This window comes from Galeopterus variegatus, unplaced genomic scaffold (genome assembly GCF_000696425.1).
Source record: "Galeopterus variegatus unplaced genomic scaffold, G_variegatus-3.0.2 Scaffold3061, whole genome shotgun sequence".
In the NCBI taxonomy this organism is placed as follows: domain Eukaryota; kingdom Metazoa; phylum Chordata; class Mammalia; order Dermoptera; family Cynocephalidae; genus Galeopterus; species Galeopterus variegatus.
In genome coordinates this window covers 109,132-130,839 of record NW_007729172.1, presented here as the reverse complement: position 1 = coordinate 130,839, position 21,708 = coordinate 109,132, and the positions used below count along the sequence as shown (strand labels likewise).

General features: G+C 39.8%; 1 protein-coding gene across 2 annotated transcripts; it reads right to left on the bottom strand.

Moving 5' to 3' along the window:
* Positions 1-4,883: 4,883 nt before the first annotated feature.
* Positions 4,884-20,489, bottom strand: RWDD3 (RWD domain containing 3). 2 transcript variants are annotated; one of them, XM_008583844.1, is made up of 4 exons: positions 20,417-20,489; positions 7,502-7,989; positions 5,467-5,582; positions 4,884-5,368 (listed from the first exon to the last, which is right to left on the bottom strand). In XM_008583844.1, exons 2-4 carry the CDS (start codon positions 7,940-7,942, stop codon positions 5,254-5,256), a joined length of 672 nt encoding a protein of 223 aa, XP_008582066.1. In that variant the 5' UTR covers positions 7,943-7,989; positions 20,417-20,489; the 3' UTR covers positions 4,884-5,253. The 2 variants fall into 2 exon arrangements, with proteins under 2 accessions (XP_008582066.1, XP_008582065.1); XM_008583843.1 differs by lacking the exon at positions 20,417-20,489 and adding an exon at positions 17,551-17,693.
* Positions 20,490-21,708: the final 1,219 nt, after the last annotated feature.

Sequence of the window (21,708 nt, the reverse complement as noted above, 5' to 3'; positions counted from 1 at the left end):
GTGATGAACAAGTTGGCCAAGTGGTCGGGAACTTTAAAAGAACAAGATCAGAAGACTGACAACAAGGAGATCTGGGGCCGAGGTACATGAATGGACCTCTCAGGATGAGCACAAAATGAGAGATATTTGTGTCTCATGTGATGCTGTTCAAAGAGCAACCACTGCAGAGAAAGCCTTCATTGATCAAATGGATAGGCTGACTCATGCTGTGGATGTCAGTCAGCCTCTTTCCCTAGCACGCAAGAGCTTGCTCAGTGGGCTTGTGTACAAAGTAAATACGGCAGCAGGGATGGAGGTTATGCATGAACTCAAGAATGTGACGCTCCTCTCATCAATGCTGATCTTGCAACTGACACTGCTAAATGACTAACTTAAGAACAAAGACCAATAGTGCCACCAATAAGGCTTCACTTCCTGGGAAACACCAGCTACCTGGTGGCTAGTTAATTATATTGGCTCTTCCCTAATGGAAGGGCCAGAAATTTCTTCTTACTAAAGTAGATACTTCCTCTGGATATGAAACTGAAGTCCCTTCCTATAATACTACCAACCATGATCTTACAGACATGGTAGCCCTCACAATATAACTTCTAAATTTCACAACAAAAGAAACGTATCAATAGGCTCATGGCTATGAAATTTACAGGTCCTTCCATGTATCACATCACCCAGAAGTGCCTGGCACAACAGAATAATGACTTACTAAGACTCAGTTATTAGGCCAGGGGCAGATAAGACCCTAAGAGGTGGAGGTGCCATCATACAAGATGTAGAATATACTCTGAACCAGTGGTCAACATATGATGTTATATCTTTCATTGCCACAATACATGGGTCCAGGAAACAAGGAATAAAAATAGCACTGATTCCTTTCAGTATTATACTTAATAGCTCTCTCACAGAATTTTCTACTCTCATTCCTGAAAACTTGGATTATGTTGGTTTACAGGTCTTAGTGCACAAGGAAAGAATGATTTTACCAGGGCACATGAAATGGTTCAAATGAATTGGAATTTGAGACTGACATCTAGATATGTTGGGCTTCCTATGACACTAAACCAACAAGCAAAGAGATTCCTATACTGGCTGTGGCGATTGACCTGGATCATTATAGGGATATTGGGTTGCTACTACACAATGGGGTCAACAAAGACTATGTCAGGTACCCTGGGGATTCTCTGGGTAACTATTGAAGACTCATTTAATAGTGGAAGTGAAAAAGCAATCCAACTACTCGGAACTCAGACCCTTCCAGAATGAAGATTCAGCTACCCTACTAGGTAAAGGACCCTAACCAGCTGAAGTGCTGGCCAGGAGCAAAGAAAAATCAGTGGAGGAAGAAGTTATAAATGTTGTGAAACTACAGCTTCATGAAGTTATAGAAAGAAGTATCTAAGTAGTTAAGCAAATTTGCTTCATTGCTTGCTGTGTTTATCTTTGTATATAGTAACTATTTTTTCCCTTCCCCGTCCCCTACCATGTTTTACAAGGAATGCTGGTGGTAGTGAACTTTACAGTCTAATCTTCAGATTACAGAATATCCAGGTGGGATTGTGACTAAACTAGAGGAATTTATACCAGTAAGGATAATAGCAACTTATGGGACTTTATTTCTCCCTTTTGACGAGATGAGAGTTTCTTTTTGTACAAAAGATAGTTAAATCTGTGTAGACAGAAGCATAAAACTGCAATTGTAGAGCCGGCCCAGTGGCACACTGGAGAGTGCACCGCTTGGGAGCGTGGCGGCGCTCCCGCCGAGGGTTCGGATCCCATGTGGAGACCGGTTCCTGTTCACTGGCTGAGCGTGGTGCGGGCGCGACACCGCAGGTTGCGATCACAAAAAAAGACAAAAAGAAAAAAAATAAAATAAAATAAAAAACTGCTATTGTACAGAAATTTAAATAAGGGTAGAAGGAGGCACACACACACACACACGCACACCCTCCTAGAGTCTGCTCAGGTTGGGATTCTGCAAACTACATTTCCCAGACTTCTGTGCCAGTTCCATTCCTGTTAGGTATGTCAATAGGAGGCACTTCTGGGAGATCAGACGGTAGACTGTGATAGTTGTTGGCAGTTGCTACCATGGCAAGAGGGGTGCAGTGATTCCAAATTCCAGTTGACCAAAGACAGTATCTATCAGTAACTTTAGCTCTGGTCCAGGCAGCATGTGAACCGATCTAGAACCAGTTACAAGTTCCCAGTGGTGCAACTGCAGGTAAAGGCTTTTAGCATCACCCTCCTCTCCTTTTCTTTTCTCTCATCCAGCCCCGCTCCCTCTCCCTTTTGCTCTTCCAGTCTTTCTAGTCTGTACTCAAAGTCTGTTTTAAGTTTACTCTGTTTGAAGAACCTAGACTGGTTTCTGATTTTCTAACTGGATCTTAACCAATTAATCATCCCTTGAATTGTTGCATTTTCAGTGCTAGAATTTATTTTGTTGTTGTTTTGTTTAAATATGCCATGCCACCTTTACAGTATCTAATCCCAGCTTCAAGTTTGGTTTTTACCTCCTTAAGCATATTAAGCATAACTGTTTCATGATCTATGTCTGATCATTCCAGCATCTAGAGTCCCTGCAGGTCTATCTCTATTGCCTATTGTTTCTACTATTTCTCACTCAGTATCTTGTTTCTTCATGTGTCCAATGACCTCTGATTACTTGCTAAATACTGAATCTTTATATTTATAATTTGAAGACTAGTATGGTGTTATTTTCTTCTAATGGAGGATTTGAGAGCATTAGAATCATGGATTATCTTAATCCAAGTTCAAGGTTTAAATTTTTCTGGACCTACCAGAATCCTCAAAGCTTAGCTATAGTCTAGGACAATTAATTTATTAACAGTTCACCCTTTCTCCTACATTGCAGTCTTTTGAGGGTCTTGGCCCTCCAGACCTCAAATTTTTCATCCCTTATCTTCAAACTGCCAAAAATTAATTCAGCCCTTCAGCTAACTTTCAGATTGGCAAATACACCCTAGGAAAAGAAACAGCCCCAAGGCCTGGGTTTACTTCTCTGGATTCCTCTCCCTTCCTAGGGTTAGTCCAGCAATTCTCACTATCTTCTTGACTTGGACACTTTTAAGAGTATGTGTTTTATATTTTGTTTTTAGTTTTCTTCGGTGAGAAGCTGGTCTGCCATCACTGACACAGAAGTCCTAATTATCCTTTCAGAAGTATCTCAAACTGAAAGGAAAGCAGCAGAGTAAGAGGTAAAAATTTCAATGGAAACAATTAAGATTCTCTTCCTCTAATACTAAAATGAAAGAAATACCACAGAGACTCTTACAACTTTTTGCCTAAGCCAGTCAAATTTAGCAGTGGGGAGTTGTATATCAACTTCAGAGACACTTTTTTTTTTTGTCCTTTTTGAGACCGGCCGCACCGCGCTCAGCCAGTGAGCGCTGTGAGCGCACCAGTCATCCCTATATAGGATCCGAACCTGCAGCAGGAGCGCTGCTGCACTCCCAGCGCCGCCCTCTCCCGAGTGCGCCACGGCTCGGCCCCTCTTACAACTTTTTGGTATATAATTTTAAATCTTTTATCTAGAGTTTAAGTTAAATTTATATATATTGCTAACACTGTCATGGTTTAGTTTTCCATTCCAATGTGTACGTATTCATGAAAGACTTAGATATAAAACATCCAAGAAAGTAATAATAACCAATACATTTTTACATAATTTTAGCAGATAGGAATAAAGTTGGAGAAAATTAAATTTATATATATTGCTAACACTGTCATGGTTTAGTTTTCCATTCCAATGTGTACGTACTTATGAAAGACTTAGATATAAAACATCCAAGAAAAGTAATAATAACCAATACATTTTTACATAATTTTAGCAGATAGGAATAAAGTTGGAGAAAGTCATTACTAACAATCAGTTTGACATGATTCAAGCTCTGCTTTAGGGGTAGAGAGTCAAATTTGAAGATGAAAGTTCAAAAGAGTACCATAAAACATGGAGCAGGAGACACGTTAGCAGAGAAGAGTCGAGGTACAATAGAAGTTCTGTTGTGGTAAAATGCAAACCCAGCCTCCTACTTCTGCTACTGTTACAGCCTTGATGGTGATGACCTGTCACAATCCCCTTCAGTGCATCTCAACCATATGGCCAATATTCTCAACTCAATTCTTTTTCACTATTTTAATTTTCACTAGATTTAAATTAAATTCACTAATTTGTCATGGTCATAGAGCAGTACCATCAAGAAACACTATTTAGCATGCCGATGTTTTCCTCACTTCCCTCCCCCATCAGTTATACTTCTGTAACGACATCACTGTACTTCATAGGATGCAGTGGGAGGGATTCGCTTGGCCTTTCTTCCATGACTCAGCCCCTATTTTAGAAGCCCAGGTGCTTTATTGACACAAATATCCTTTCTTAGATACAAATACCTACTTACATTTTTGTTATAGATTTTAATACAACCTTTTTTTATGGCTTCTTCTCTCCTTAGATCATAATAAACTTATTTTATAATGCTTTAACAGATTTCATGAGAAATAAAAAATAATAACTATATAATTTCCTCAATCCAGCAACCCAAGATCATTTTGTGAGAACATTTCTCCCCTTATCAAAACAGAAGGTAAATTTTTCAAATAAGAATTTTTATTTAAATAGTATCTCTAGTCCTATAGCTAGCAAGTACCATGCTATTGTGGAACCCCAAAGAAAGCAATTATAAATCAGGTTCTATAGAACTTCTTTGATGTGTACTCAAACTAATGATTTATGCATTTCCACAAATAAATCAGTCATATTTTTCTTAACATTCAACTTAAAACATCAGGCATAATAAGATGAATGGGGAAAAATTGTGATCAAATGCTAAAAATATAAACATGGAAAAAAGTAAACATGAAAACACATCTCTTAAAAAATCATTTAATTACAAGAAAATCAGCCAGAAAATTGCATAGTTCCAAACAAAATCTCTGTATACAAAGGCTCATTTACCATCATCTTTTTTTATTTATCTTTCAAATAATGTTCCATCTATTGAACCTAGCCTTTCCTGGCAAACATTAGAATATACAGGGTGTTTTGATGTTTAATATTTCATAAAACAGAACTGGTTTTTGTTCCTGAAGTTAGGATGATGTCTATCATTCTGCTTCAGAGAAACTTCAAAATTGCTCCCTTATGTATGACTATTTCAATTAGCCACTCCCAAAATCCAGTGCAAAAACAAACAAAAAAAAAAACACTGCTGTTTTACTAAAAGATTCCTGTCTTCCATTTCATTTTACCAGCCCAAGTACAAATCCGTAGAAAAGCTTCTTAAGTCCTGCAGTTTCAAATTCCTTTTGTAACTCATCCAACGCTGCATACTCTTTGACTTCAAATGCCAGAAACCTGCATTATACAAGAGAAACTCATGAATATGCCTAGATTTGTCAGAGTATAATTATCGATTCAGTTGCTTTTCCATCTGCAATAATACTAAATTATACCTTTTGTGTTCCATCTGTACTTTTGTTTCAAACAGTACACTAATCATTTTCTCTTTGCATTTCTTTCCACTTGAGTCCACATCTACTTTGGAGGTTTTCTGAAGAACCAGGTACTCCTAAATGATAAATCAGTATGTTAAATACATATCTTACTCTGAGTCTCAAATTCCTAGTTTCAAAGGAGCCATAAACCTGCAGGCTTATTTTCAGGCTTAAAGAGTAGTGTCTTTCTGAATCAAGCAGTAAGAGAGTTACACCATGTTTTTACATACTTGGCAGAATAATGTACTGGTGAATGCAGGAGTAAAGAATGATGTAATCAAACTACTCAAGTATAAATCTAGACTGGTCTCCTACTAACTCTGACTCTGTGCTAAATCCTCGGTGCCTCAGTCACCTCCTCCATAAAATGGGACTCATAACAGGACCTACTTCCTGGGGAATTGTGATGATTGGATGAGATAATACAGGCAAAGCACTTGGAGGAGTACCTGGCACATATTGCTATGTCACACTTAGGAGCACGAGCTATCGTTATTATTACCAATGCAGCATCTAAATGAAGTTATCAAGCGCACAGCACTTACCATCCAAATTGATGGCATCTATAAATATGCATGTACCTGTACATTCTCAGTCCTAGTATACTATCTTATAAAAAATTTAACAGAGAAATTTACATTGAATAACATTTTAGAGACAGCTAGGAAAAAAAAGAACTCTTAGAAAAGTACCATTCTCTACATTAGCAGAGTTCTAGTCATATGAACAAATATTTGTTAATTGATGATTCAAACTGCAAAACAGCTACATTTAGCCTAATATGCCTGAGCTGGCTTAAGAAAAATCTGAGCCTTTTAGGTAAATTTGAGCAAGGAAATTAATTTGTATTCATTTTTGTATTTTACCCAAAAGGATCAAATTTTATAAATACACTAAAAATCACCTTAAAATACATGGTTCCTTGGGTGGGCTGCAATCCAGGATATTTTACTAAATTTGAATTATTGTTGTATCTATACATACTATCACCCAGCACAAATCTGGTTGACCAAATGCCAAAGTAGTTTTGTGGTAAGAGCCCATTATGAAAAAAAACTAGTTCGTTATTCTACAAATCTTTAAGATTATAGGTTGGTCATGCTAATCTGTTTTAAATGAATTCAACTGTAATTATTCCTGACCCAACTTATCTGAGAGGATAAAACTTATTAAATGATTTGTAGCTCTTGTAAGATTTAAAATATAATATGCAGTGTTCCCTGTCTGATCCCACATAAAATAGGTTAAGTGAGTTTAGAATAAGAACTTGAAAAATCTGAAGATGATGATTTTGAAAGCAGCTGCTGAGACAAGTCAGGTGGAAAGCAAAAGTTAGGCAGGAGGTGACAAGCTGACAGCCCTAACGATTCTACTTCTACTAACACTAAATTTCGGTTATAAGGGACAAGCTCCTCCTTCTAGGTTTTATAGATACCAAATTAAAATGTCAGAACTTATCTTTAACTGCCAGAAAGTTATAAATTTTGCAGACTACCTTCAAATATACACCTTGCTGTGCCTAAACTATAAAAGAAATATTAATATGCACTAACTTTTAGTGCACATTTATAAAGTTGAGGCTCATAGCCAATTACAGATACAAACACTCATGTGCCATGGAGTTTTTTTTATAACCTGTCACTTTCATTAAGTGGCATGATTTTTTAAAATATCATCTTATACTTATTCTTCAAGGTTTGCAAGTTTGTAGTTGTAATTAGGAGGTAGACATTCTCAAAAAAGAAAATGAAGATTCATTAACACGGTAATAGTGAAAGCAGAAACATCTTAATGATTATCCCATTGTTACAAAACACACTTAAAGATACACCATTTTAAGCAGAAAATAGCCAGATTCATATTTCATTAACACGGTAATAGTGAAAGCAGAAACATCTTAATGATTATCTCATTGTTACAAAACACACTTAAAGATACACCATTTTAAGCAGAAAATAGCCAGATTCATATTCAACATTTAACTTTTTGGCACCTTGATGTTGTTTCTGTCTCCTTGTAGTAAAATCAGTATTATTTTACCCATGAACATTAGTCTTCCTGTCAGCCTTAAATCTGAAACCCACTTCTCCACGGTTTTGACATATTTAGTCTTTGCTCTCATGTGATCTAAATGCAAAAGGGTTATCCACAATCCATCATCCACAGTCGTGCTTGTTGAGAAAGTACACTTTTCACTGCCACTTCCAGTTTCCGGTTGGCTGAGGATATGCCTGAGATTCTGCTGAATCCAGAGAACCAGCTCATGAACCATGGGTTCCGACAAAAGGTTCTCTGCTTGCTCAAGTAACTTCTCTTTCACAGTCACACACTGGGCCCTGGTCAGGTGTTCAGAGTTAACCGAGATACCAGGTAGACACAAAGGGTAATTGATCGGTAAATGGAACACCAGTTCTAAGAGCATATCCACATCCATCGGTCCTTCGGCTTTTGTGTGAATTCTGAACACAGTCCCATCTGTCTCTGGAAGGCATCCAAAAACAATTATTAGCTGGACATAATTCAATTTAAATGGAATACTAACAAGTTAAAAGTTTTGCTTCAAATATCAATTGATTTTTCATGGGAAAACTGAGTTATTTTATGAAGAAACACATAACACTAACAAATTCGAGATTTATAGATTATTTTCTTCAACCATACACTTATATTCATGCTCACACACACCAGCACCCAGGACTTAACTGGCATTTACAGATGCTATCACCCCGTTTTTATTAAGTTACCAGAAAGGTTTTTCACCATACAATTTTTTTCTAGCTAGACTCAGCTAATAAACTCTTATGAACCTTCAAAGAAACAGTACCATGTGTATGTAAAATCAGTAATTAATTGAAAAGTAATAAACTAAATCCACTGAAGGTCAATTTTGTGGTGAGTCCAAGTCAAAGCCAACACTGGAATGTGTGCTGGAAGTGTGGTTGTGGGGCTGCTGAGAATCTGAAGACTGTGTGTGACACAGTGACTGCCTGGACCTGCTCTTTTCTAACTTCAAGTATTTTAGTGTCAGTGTAATATGAAGGTAGCAAGACGAACTAAAATTGAGTGGACATCAATTCAGCCTCTTCTGGCTCCTAAGAGGGAGGGGGAAAGCACGCATGGGATATGACATGAAATACTCTGCTCTCTTTCAGATTTGCTCGGCTTCCCCCCTCTGATATGTTCCACACCGCTTCACCCCATTTTTCGAAAAGTTGATAAAACGTAAGGCTGATTCATTCCGCAGGGGACAGAGCACACATATCAGAAGAGCAGAGTAGAACAGAATGGGGTGCAAATGAATCTCTTTGAGCTAACTTGCCTCTCTCGACCTTTACTTCTTTCTACACGTGCCCTTGTTTTATTCGTCTTCACAAGAGAAGTCAAATCTTTCTCATTTTCATACCTAGATTGCTGTCCAACAGCCTCAACAACTGAAACCTGCATATATCTCCATTTTAAAGAACCTAAAAGAACATTAAAATTGCTTCCTGGCCTCTGATTCCGTGTATATAAAAGCCATTGTTATAGACATTGATTCATACAGGACCAAGCACATCTGTTACACAGTTTTCCTTTAACAGATTTTTCAGTACCAGCTGCAAGAAACTACTATTTTAGGACCCCACCCAGAAACACAGGCAGTAACCATTATAAAAATCTTAAAATCATATCACTTAAATTTGTACTATGTAAGTAAAATGTGTAATGTATAAAGAAAATTTTCCAAACCTAACTTGGCACATTCCTCTAAAATCCATTATGTTTCTCAAAACCCTTCTTTGTTCCATCTAGTTACTTACCCTTTTTAAAAGATGTTTTATAGTTAAAGTAGGCTGCTAAATGTTACTTAGATCAATACATTTCACTATGTGAAACAGGCGTTACAGATAGACCCGCAGACAACATAGGACCATTAGGGTGAATAAATACTCCAGTGATCATGTAGCAAGTCCATATTCTCTCTCAAGAGGAGGTATAACTTTTAAAGATCTTCGTTCATCATTCAATGAACATTCACTGAGCATTACTAAGCCCAAGGCACTGTACTAGTCTCTGAGGGAAAACAAAGGGTAAGACACAGACCCTGCCATATTGACTTGATCCAACGTTTCAAAACATGAAAGGGTGCACATATCCAAAGTGATGTTTCTCGACTTCTCTTTTACACCTAAAAATTTACTTACTTATAATTATATGTATATATACATATAATTTATATAACTATAAATATGTGTGTTGGGAGACAATTCTCCAGGGGTCTGGCATTTCTGAATGTCTTCTAAGCAAAGGGCATTGATAACTTTGTTCAAGGACATCTGCATAACAGGCAGCCTTGGAAACTAGAGAGTTTCTCTCTCCAGGACAGAGGGAAGATTTGTTTCCCAACCAGTATAACAAAGATAACATATTCCTTCAGGACAGAGGTTGAACAGGATCACTAGCAGCCCTCTTATAAGATCGGAGGGTCCCTAAACTCAGTGTTCCTCGGCTGTGACAAAGATCAAGTGTATGTGCAGTATCCACCTGGGCCCACCTGCACATCGCCCCCTGGACTTGGGGGACATAGAGAACCAATGAAGCGCCTGCTGCCTACTGTACAGTGAGCAGCAACCTATCTAAATCCATTTGGGCTCACTGTCTCCCTACCAGGTGAATCTATGGACGTGTGCAAGTGACCCAGCCACTGCAGCTGTTGCTGCTACTCAGGAACTGCTTGGCCACTTGACAGTGAATACATGCCTTTCTCCCTTCCACAGGAAACCGTCACATTTCTAAGACTTTGTTCCAGTCATTATCAGTACTCTGTGCTTGCATTTTCTATCCCTCCCTCTAATGTTTCCTTCTCTTCCACTTACAAAATATTTATCTTCTCCTTGCTTCCAAAAAAAAAAAAAAAATTCCAACGCTACCAATGCCCTTATGCTACAGTCTCTTTCTCTGTCCCTTCATTCTCAGTCCTCTTAAAATATGAGGGCCCTTCAAAAATTTCGTAGAAAAATGCACATTATCTTTTAATCCTATTTTTCCACAAACTTTTTGAAGTAGCAGTATATAATTCTCACCACCTGCAACTATTTTCCCATAAACCAGTCTCTCCATAACTACTTGTACTGTGGCTTCTAACATCATTTCTCTCTGAAGCTCCTTTCTCAAACATTACCAATGACCTCTTAATTGCCACTGTGCAGGAAAGAGCTAACTCAGCAGACCTAGGTTGTTCAAACCCTGCACATTCCCACAAAAAGCCTGTCTTCAGAACTGGCCCATGGCTGGCTAAGAGATGAGGTCTGAGCTCTTGTAGTATTCTGCCCAGTAAGAGTGCCTTATGTAAACTTAAAGCTTTGGACCACACAGTGCCAGTTTGATTAAATGGTTTATGCAACAACGTGACTTATGGTGTATCTTACTGATCTAAAGGCTGGATTGTGAGTAGCTAGTCAGTCGCACAGGTGACTGAGCCCCAATAAAAACTCTGGACACCAAGGCTCAATTGAGCTTTCCTGCTTGGCAACACTTCTCATATGTTGTCACTCATCAATGATTAGAGAATTAAGCATGTCTATGTGACTCCACTGGAAGAGGACACCTGGAAGTTTGCTCCTGGTTTCCCCAGGACTTCACTCCATGTACCTTTTCTCTTTGCTGATTTTAATCTGTATCCTTTTGCTGTAATAAACTGCAACCTTGAGTGTAACACCTTTTCTGAGTCCTGTAAGTCCTTCTAGCAAGTCACTGAGTCTGAGGGTGGTTTGGGGACCCCTGACACAGTCACATTCAATGTCCTTTATCCTGTCCTATCCTTCTACAGCATCTGAATCTGTTGAACCAATCTCCTCCTCAAAATCCTCTCTTCCCTTACCTCCCAGACACATCTCTTCCTATATCTCTTCTCATTCCTTCACTGCTTTGTCTTTTTTTCCTAAACCCAATAGGCATTCTGAAAAGCATAATTCCATGAACAACTTTCTTGTTCCAGTTATCCAGGCTTGAAATCTTACAGCCACTTTCAACTCTTTTTCCCTCCTTGCTTCATACTTAACACTGAATTGCTACACTCCCACCACAAGTTCTCCAGAACTTCTCTCCTTTCCATTCACAGTACCACAGCCACTTTCAACTCTTTTTCCCTCCTTGCTTCATACTTAACATTGAATTGCTACACTCCCACCACAAGTTCTCCAGAACTTCTCTCCTTTCCATTCACAGTACCACCCTCCTAATTCAGGCCTTTCTCTGCAATAGTGGTCTCCTTGCCAGCTGCTTCTCCTTCACCCCAAATTATCCTCTGCCACTCTCCCAAGGATGTCAAACAACTCCTAGGGACAGCCTACCACTCCAGCTCCTCTCTCCTCACTTCCTACTTCAACTAACCCATTTTGCACTATGTCCTGAATATAGCCTCTGGTTTCCCATCTCTGGGCCTTGCTCTGGCTATCCTAACCTCCATGAAGACCCCTGATTTTCTGCCTACTGGAATTTTGTCAATCTCCGTGGTAACTCTCTAGAACCTGTCTTATGACTTCCACGGTACTTTAAACTTATTTTATGGTATAAAATAAGTAAAACTTTTTCACACCCAGAATTATTGTAGTTGAACCAAATTAACATGTTCTCCACCACTGAAATACCTCAATTTTATTTTTAAACAACAATAAAAAGGATTACAAGAAACATAAATTTTACAGTTACATAGTTCTCAGAATTATGCTAGTAGTTTGTAATCATAGATCTCACAGGTGCAGAAGCCCTTGATATCTCAGGTAAGCTAAATAGTGGACCCAAAGATGTGTATGTCCTACTCCCCAGAACCTGTGAATATGTTCCCTTACATGGCAGACATGATTAAACTAAGAATCTTCTGATGAGGCAATTATCTTGGTTTTCCCGGTGGATAATGTGATCACAAACGACTTTATAAGCCGAAAGCAAAGGGAGATTTTACCAAAAAAGAAGGCAATGTATCCACTGAAGCAAGATGCTACACTGTAGGCTTTGAAGATGAAGGAAGGGGCCATGAGTCATGGAATGCAACTGCAAAAGCTGGAAAATTCAAGGAAATGGATTCCCCTAGAGCCTCTGGAGGGAGCACAGCCTTGCTGACAGCCTGATTTCAACCCAGTGAAACTGATTTTGGGTTTCTGACCTCCGGAACTGCAAAAGAATAAATATGTGTTGTTTTAAGCCACCACACATTTGTTACAGCAGCCTCAGGAAACTAATACACTATCTGTCCCTCCACAGCAAGCTTTTCCCCTGTCAAAAATCCTTTCTGATCAAAACTCTGAAACCCACAGTGTTCTCCAACCTCTGCCATATAATATCCACCTGCTATTCCCCAGCACAGGGAAATGACAGAAACAGTCCAGGGAAACAGTCTTGAAAGGCTATTGAGCCAGCCATGTAAATCCTTACCAATTTTCGGTTTTTTCTCTCAGTTATTTTCTGGTCCTAGTCAGCAAACAGAACAGCAATGGGGGGAAAACCCCAACTTTCATCTTAAAAAATCGTGAAACTATTAGTTATATGGTCAGAAGAAAAACCGCTTTAGTTCCTAAAGACTTGGAAAGGATTAACATTCTTCCTAATTGGTCCTGGTGAATTCCCTTTCCCTGCCCCCACACTCTGTAGCTGCAACTAAAATTACACAAAATGATGCTATCTCTGTAAGAAAATGAAAAGTCCAATAACATATCCCATTCTGCTATTTAGTGTGGTAATAAAATCACACATTCTTTTAAAAACTCATTTTCTCCCTAAAACTCTAGAAGTACAAATCTTACCCTTCCATTTCTCATCTGCCTTAGTTTGTACAAGCAATTAAACTGGCTCCTTTTGTCTCAGAATTTTTTTCATGCAACACATGCACTGTAAGCCTGATTTTCTTTTTCTTTTTTTCTAATAAAAAAGAAAACAAAGTTGTTCCTATCTGCTTTAAGGTTATTAACAGCTTAGAAACAGAGTGATTAACAAAAATAATTAAGCTTTAAATCTAATGCTAATCTCTGATCCTCCCTGGTCCCCCAAAAATCCAGGTATTAAGTTTAACTCACAAATTCACCATTCTCAATAAACACCTATGCCCTAGAAAACTTATTCCTGCCCAGAAAACTAAAAATTTTTTAAGTTCCAAGGCTATTTGCATCTATCTAAAGATGCTACCAAAAGATGTAGGTCTTGCCCTCTGGTTGAAGTTCATATAAATATTTGCTAGTTGTACTTTACAAGTCTCTCTTCATTATAATAACTGTATTGATTTCATAACTAAAACAAAAACTGAAATAGGTTTCGAGTTTTATCCTTCCTTACAAACACATGAAAGAAATTATACTCCTAACCACATTCCAGACAATGGAAATTCAAACTAGAAAAACTGAATTGAACCCCAAATTCCACACTAATGCCATTGTTAAGGTTTCACTCTACTTCACAGACTACAACACATAATAGAAAATCAATAAATGCAGTCCAATGACAGAAGACACTGGAAAAGGTAAACAAAATTTAAGAGAATTGGTTCTTCATTTAGAGCCCCTTAAGAAATCATTTACATATATTATATGGCTGACTTTCCCTATACTTGCTCTTCTTTTTTTTTTTTTTTTCTTTTTGCAATTTTTATATATCCTCAAAGTAAGACTTTGTGCAGAAAACCACTAAGAAGCCTCTAGCACCCTCTTATACATCATGTGACAGGAATGACTTTCCTTCTCAGGTAGCTCACCACAAGTGTGCATACACAAGTGCTTGTTTTATGCTTGAGCTCGACTTTTACATGTGTAAAATATGGTTACAGAAGAAAAGAAAACTAAAAATAAATGACACTAGAAGTGACAATCCCATCCTTTAAAAGCAAAGTTCAAGGCTGAATTGGTTTTACAGAGGTGAGCTCAGTACTGACAATCAGCAGAAAACAGAGCTGAGCAGATTTAGAGGAGGGTCGGGGTGTGACAATCATGATTCATTTTGTAAGAGGGCCCAATCCAATCAGAATATCAGCCTTAATAATTAACACCAAAATTCACTCTGAAGCTGCTGTGCAAAATATTACATGATAATGGGTTTTATACACCTCCTATGTTACAACTTTTTGATCTGTGAGATGATTTCCAGAAATGCAACTCCTGCATATAATGAGGATTGACTATAGCAATATAATCTGTGACCCTCAACATCCCCATCAGGAAAATGAAGATATGGAACAAAACCAATCTCACCTCTCATGGACGTGCACACACAGGCACATATACACACTCAACTTCGGAACTGTTCTGAGCATAAGGTGGGTCATGTTTGTGTTTTTTCTCTGGGAGCTCATTAATTCTGTCTTTCTGGGTGTCCCCTTGCTCCCCAAGAACTGTTTCCCAAATGCGGCAGCCCTATCTCTATTAAGGAGTATGATGCAGTACAGAGGTCCCTACACTCTGGAGCCTGGCGGTTATTTAACCAGTATGAACATCAGTTATCTCCTCTGTAAAATAAGGCCAAGAGTACCCCTCATCAAATAAGATGCATTTAAAGTATCGGGTACATGGTGGGTGACCCCATTAAACCTGGCACCTGGACTGACTACACTGCATAGAGAGGAACAGAATATCCCTGATTTGGTCTACCTGCAGCCCTCCTTCATGGACAGGAGTGTGGAGGCTTACATCATTTGTACCCCTAAGAGATAGTTACACCTATGCCTCTTACTGCGAACTTACTACAACCATGGTAAAAAGGCCAAAATGCAGATAACTCCCCTGAAATTCTCAGCAAAAATTAAACCAGCTAAACTGAATCCAATTATTCAGCCTCTTCATCTTATGTTATTATAGGAAACCCTTGGGTTAGCAGCCTGAGCCTTCCCAGGCTATCTCGTTACCAGAAGTGCAATCCCTCTGCAACACTCTCTTGATTCCAGTGGTGGTAACAGGGAGAAGCTTATTTGGGAGAGGCCAGGAAGGAACTGATGGTGTTCGTTGTGTTCTGATATCAAGCTTACATCCTCCAACCTGAACTGACAGTGATAATAAGTGGAAGCCAGCAGCCTGCTGCATGTTGATTGTGGTCTGTTAAAGAAGTCCTTGCCTTCCCTTAACTCCCAGTTGCGAACATCAAACATCCCTATTTCAATCACTGAATTCTTCTACTCTCCAATGAACCTTTAAGCAACAAAATGTCCTAAATTGTTACACTGAATTATTTTATAATTCAATTACTTATTGATGCCAGAACACTGAATTAAATTAATTAGGAGGCATTGCTTGAAAGTCACGCTCAATTTAACAGCAGATAAAGGCTCCACAGTGTTCTCAATATTAAGAAACTGCTCTCTTTCTTTCTACGCTTACTTTTTTTGGACGTTCTCTGACCCGTCAGCAGTGTTGCTTGAAAGTCACGCTCAATTTAACAGCAGATAAAGGCTCCACAGTGTTCTCAATATTAAAAAACTGCTCTCTTTCTTTCTACGCTTACTTTTTTTGGACGTTCTCTGACCCGTCAGCAGTGTTTTATGCTCAACCATGTACTCATGACCCAGACCACTACCACACTATCTTCCTTAAGGTGTGATGGGAAATCACAGATTCATTTTTCCAGGATATTCCCAACTGAGCCATAATAAAGGAATTTTGGAAAACTGATGATCTCTTCAAATAGCTGCCTCAGGCAGAAGTAATCATCAGTAAAGAGAGCAATGGAGATACCATGAAGAGTTAGGAATGCTAGCCAATGAGGAGAGAGGTGACAAGAAAACACTAAAGTGTTTATGAAGTAAATAAACAAAAACAAATTTACTTCATAAAGTGTTTATGAAGTAAAATCCCTTCATAGGGACTTTAAGCAATTGTTTCAAAGATACAAGACAGGCTGGGTACTAAAAAGAAATCCAGTGCATTAATAGGTTCAGACTGCCTGGAAGGTAACAGTGCTCAAGGAGTGTGTGTAGACTGGTGAATGCAAGAAGGAATCAGCGAAAAGGAGCCACTGCTGCTCTGTAAGTGAATAACACAACACATGGAGACCTTGAAACTCTGAATCATAGATGGCTTTCTTACAACATCCAGCACATTTTAGACTACCTTCTTAAAGGGTAACCAATTTACGGTCAGGAAGACAATTTTCTTAGTAGCTACTATAAAACACTAGAAGGATAAATCCCAAGCTAAAAAAAAAAAATGTACATGATGTATTTGAAAATTGAGAATTACATGCAGCACTGCACTTTCTCATGAGAGGCGGTTTTGTTTTTTACTTAATAGAAGCCACAGAAAGGGACTAATAAACGTCAGCTATCATCAAAAAATAGTCAAAAGAACCTTTCTAGACTGTAAGCTCCTAGAGGATACGGCTGGTACCTCTGAAAACCTGTCGATGTTTGCTGAGAGCAGGGATCCCATAAACGTGAGGGGAATGATTCATGCAATCAAGAGACTGTTATTGACAACCAGCTTTCAGCAAACTAGAAAAACTATGAGAACAGCAATCAACTTAGAAACAACGCAGATAGGGCTGGCGCTGCACGCTGGGCGAATTCACACTTCCATTCGACCAACATTAACTGACTACCCAGCACGTGCCTGGCACTGTTTTAGGTGCCTGGAGTTCTGGGATTACAGAACAGTCCTCGTGCGACTGAAGACGTGTAGGTAAAGCTGTGGTGTGTGCTCTCACGGGCTTCCTGCACAGGGCTCATCAAGAACAATGTGGGAAGCTAGACTTCAGCGGGGGTGTCTGCGTAGGCCCCCTTTGACGGTGACATCTGAAGGACAAGGAGATGGCCAGGACAGGCGCGCGGGGAAAACGGGGGGCGAAGGGGCCCCAGGGGAGTGGAGGGTGCGGGGGGAGGTAGGGGCAGAGGCCTCCCGCGGGCCGCGCCACTCTGTGCACGTTTTAGGGGGTCGCCTCACACTCCCGCCTGCTCCGGCACAACTCCAGTCCCCGCTGCGTGTCACTCCATCATTGAACTAACCCGGTCCCCAACTGTGGGCCCGGGCCGGGTGCCCAGGCTCCGTCATGGCGAGGAGAGGGTGCCGCGTCCCTCCCGCACGGGGTAGTCACCTGAGCAGCTCAGCACCTCCCACTCGTGGGGCCCGCAGAAAATCGCCGCCAGGGCCGAGAGCTCCTCCCGCACGGGCTCCGCCATGGCGGCGCGGGCCGGCTGGTTCAGCACCTCCCCTTCCGCCGCCGCCTTCACCGGCCGGGAGCAGTTCGGCCCAGCGGCCACCGGGGGGCGCCCCGCGCCTGCGCGGCGGGGCGGGGCGGGGCCGGGGATTCCGGAGGCTCCGCGCCTGGCTTTGGGATGGTTCTCGAAAGCCTGAGCCCCGGCGCCTGGGTCTCTGCCTGAGACGGCCGCCCAGCTCGCCTGCGGCTTTCCTGAGCTGAGGGAGCAGTAAAGATCGAAATCCTCTCCCTTTAGCCTCAGGTTTTGAACACACCATCCAAGCCCAGACTCGGCCTTGGGCATGTGGGGTGGGGATGGACCGGGCGAAAGGAATTTGGAAAACGAGCAGGGACCAGAAGACGAGGGGAGCCCTTGCCCGGTTCTGGAGTGAACTAAGTGCTGGAGATACCGCAGTTAAAACAAACGAAATTCTCGTCCTTGGTGGAGCTCTTGGTGACCCAGGCAGTCTGGGGAAACCTGGAAAAGGCCGGGGTTAATAAATACGTTCAGCATGCTGATCTTTTCCGGATGCTGGGACCTCTTCCCCCTCACGGGTGCAGAAGGCGTGGGTAGGACCTGCCAGCCCTGGCCTTCTAACGACGTTGCTGGGCTGGCCCTGGGCCTTGGGGGAGCTGCGCGCCAAGATCCCCGGGAGCAGAGTCCTGAGATTCCGCGTCTGTCTCCCGCCTTCACAAGCGACAGCCATGCTGAAAATGGCCAGTGGGACTCATTGGTGTCGGGGGTGGCTAGCAAACGCTAGCTTTTCCATGTTTGCTATTTCGTGATATTCGATGCACACAAAACAATGTGTGTATTACCAATTGTGACTCGAAGTTTACTGATGAAATGATCACCCTTGTCTCCAGGACCTACGTTTAAAATTTGAGCAATATCAATAGGGTAACAGAGTTAGCAACCTATTCTGTTTCGGCTTTCATTCAAGATGACAGTGCTCCTCTGTAGTAGTTCAGTCTCTCGGCGTGTTTGGCTTGTCCTTTTCTTTTTTCAAGTAACAATTTTAAATTTGGCAACCCCAAAAGCAGCTGGTTTTGCTCAGGGAGGTCCCACGACTTCTGTTTGTATCAGAAACAACATTTCGTGAGATAAATCTGGGAGTTTAGGTGGCTACACAGTGACTCCTGTCATTGACCTACAGAAGTCAGAACAAATTTGGTTGATTTTAAGACTCTGAATCCATATCACCATCATCATCATTCCCACTGTTTGCTAAAAAAAAAGAATTTGAAAAGATACTGGCTTCCCAGAACAGAAAGGAAATCTAACAAGATGGACTGCAGGGAAAATGCTTTTCAGAGGATACCGTGGAATTTCAGTGACCCCGCGTAATCAGGAGCCCTGCTGCACACATAAATGGAAAGACAAAGATTTATTTAAACTAATAATTATCTCTGGTGTGGCCAATTTGTTTAAAAAGTAAAAAATATATATAAATAAACTCCTTTTAGTTATTTCCAAAATAACAGCAGTTCGAGCAGTTCAATAGGTTCATAATTAACTGCTAAAGAGATTGGTGAAAAAATTAATTTTTAATTTAAAACATCACTAAGTTATTTTAGTTTGAAGTCCAATGTTACTATTAAAAGTGGTAGGAGAATATTAATTTAGTTATTTGATTTATCTAGTTAAGATAATCTACAAAATAATCAAGTAGTTCTTGTCCTAATTTTAATTTTCCAAATTCAATATGTCATATGAGTGAATGAATAGCAAGATTACAGCTGTCAGAAGTATTAGGAGGCAGTCGCTGAAGCCTGCCATTAGCAAGGGGTCTGTAAAAATTGATGTAAGAGTGTATCAATCTATTATTTTTAATTTTCGTGTCAATAGATTTCTTTTTTGTTCCTCCTTTCTCCACTGATTTCTTAACCTGCTTTTCATACTTCATTTAGAATGTTTAAATACAAAAGAAGTCAGTGTGAATGTCTATTAAATTGACACTATCCTAAGGCACTGAAGTCCTAGGAATAAGTGTTTGCACTCTGACATTTGGGAGTAATCATCACAGACACAGCATAATGTCAGCTTGATATTTCTCACACTGAAAATATCATCTACATGTCAAATCTCTAAAGTCTACCTTAATGTAATAAGTTTTCTTGTATCACAGGCTACTGAAAATTTTAAATATTTAAATGTGGAGTGAATGTCTATACTTAGAGAATTACCTGTCTCTATCTCTGTCTTCCTCCCTTCCCCCAACCCCCACTCCACCCACACACACCAGTGTGTGATTTGCTAGAATATTATTATTTTTACTTGCAATTTTTCTAAATAATTGCTTCCCCAAAACTGTAAGGGGGGGAAGTTTAAGACGTCTCACCCACAGTTAAAACCATTAGTCCAGGGGATAGTTCTTTTAACATTTTGAGGAAAACAATTCTACTCAGTTTCTCATGAGTAATATGTAGACTCAGCTCTAAGTCTGAAATTTTTAGTCAAAACCCACTTGGGCATAGAAATGAGAACACACAATTTTAAAAGTGTTAGGAGAAGTTATGTGTTAGTATGTCAAAAACGCTGAGAATCCTAATACTGGAGTGGGGTTTGGTAAAGAAAATTATCATATCAATACTATGAGAAAAGTAAACATGCTTTCAAGAACCACAAAGAGTAAAGAACAAAAGAAGTATTAAATGCCAGCTTCCTAAATAAACCTGAACTCCAAGAAGCTGCACTACTGGTTCTGTCTAAAGGGTTTCTATATTTATTTATTTCATAAAATGTTCTCCAGCGCTCACTCACGGTTGGCCTGACTGGCAAGGTGGGTGCTGGGATATTGAGATGAGAGGAACAAGTCTTGCTTTCAGCGAGTTCAGTCTTCCCTCTAGAAGGTCAACACAATATGCAACAGTTACAAGTTCTTTCTGCAAACCCAGGTCACTGGAATTACCACACTTCCTTATCAGTGTAAAGTCAATGTCATGAAGTAGGTGAGAGCAATGCAGTGGGAATAGTGTGTCTCTTTCACAATTTCCCCCAGACAAATAATTTTGTAATGTTCAAGAGCAAGGTAGGTTTTCAAAAGTATACAAAGTCGGTGATGTTCATTGGTCATAATTGTTTCATTCTGTTACAGAGTACAAATCTCAAATTTATTTTTCACCATGATAACAAGTAGAAGCAAATGAAATCTATAAGTATTTGGCACTGACTCTGTGATCATACTGTTTTGTGGAAGGATCTGCCTCTACCATGTCCTGGTAATCTGTATTCCCTCCAAAATATTGACTGCACTCTGCCTATGCCTGATTCGTATGCATAAGTGTATCAAAATAGCCCCAGCTTGCTTTGTGGGAAACCATCCACGTGGCTGAGGTCCAGAGGTCCACTGAGATAAAAGTTCAATGCCTTATCAATGTTATGAAAAACAAGTCCTTGGTTTCATTACAGTTTTAGAGTTTGTCTAGTTAAAATAATACTCACTACTTAATTTTGGTTACTACTGTAAATGGATGCTTTTTATTCATTATATTCTCCCACTGAGTATCACTAGTTTAACTAGTTTTTATCATCTGAGGTGGAAGTGAGGATTGTGAATTTTTAAAAATGCTTTTCTCCAAATTTATACAGGGACTATCAATGAGTAAACTTTGCTATTTTAGCAAAATAGATTCTCAGTGGTTGAACATGGAAAAAGAGATGAATATCAAGGAACCACAGCTATGATTGGGAAAAGTCAGACCTAGATTTTGAAAAAAAAAAAAAAAAATAGTGGAGGGAGGGAAGAGGTAGAAAGGGAAAGAGGAGAGAAAAAGAGGAAGGAGGAGGAGGAGGAAAGGAGAAAGGGAGGGGAAATAGGAAGATAAATGCTTCAGAAAATGTTTTTAAAAGGATGATTTTTATGAAGCTAAGGAAACCATGAGTTAGGAATTTGGCTCACTATCTAGAAGAAGATTGATTCACCTACTTCTTAAACAATAAAGAGATTTGAAATTTTATTCAATAATAATATGAGGTCTGGGGTTTGATTCAAAATAATGTAGGAGGGGGTAAGAGGGTGGGGGCATGGAGGGGCTGGAGTTGACCATGGGTTA

Bases quoted from the DNA above. Each gene is read 5' to 3' on its own strand.
- RWDD3 (XM_008583843.1), bottom strand. From the start codon at position 17,635: ATGGCGGAGCCCGTGCGGGAGGAGCTCTCGGCCCTGGCGGCGATTTTC. The intron at 7,990-17,550 runs GTGACTACCCCG...GATGCCTTCCAG, and splicing joins GGAGGTGCTGAGCTGCTCAG to AGACAGATGGGACTGTGTTC. The intron at 5,583-7,501 runs GTGCCAAAAAGT...TTTATCATTTAG, and splicing joins GAGACAGAAACAACATCAAG to GAGTACCTGGTTCTTCAGAA.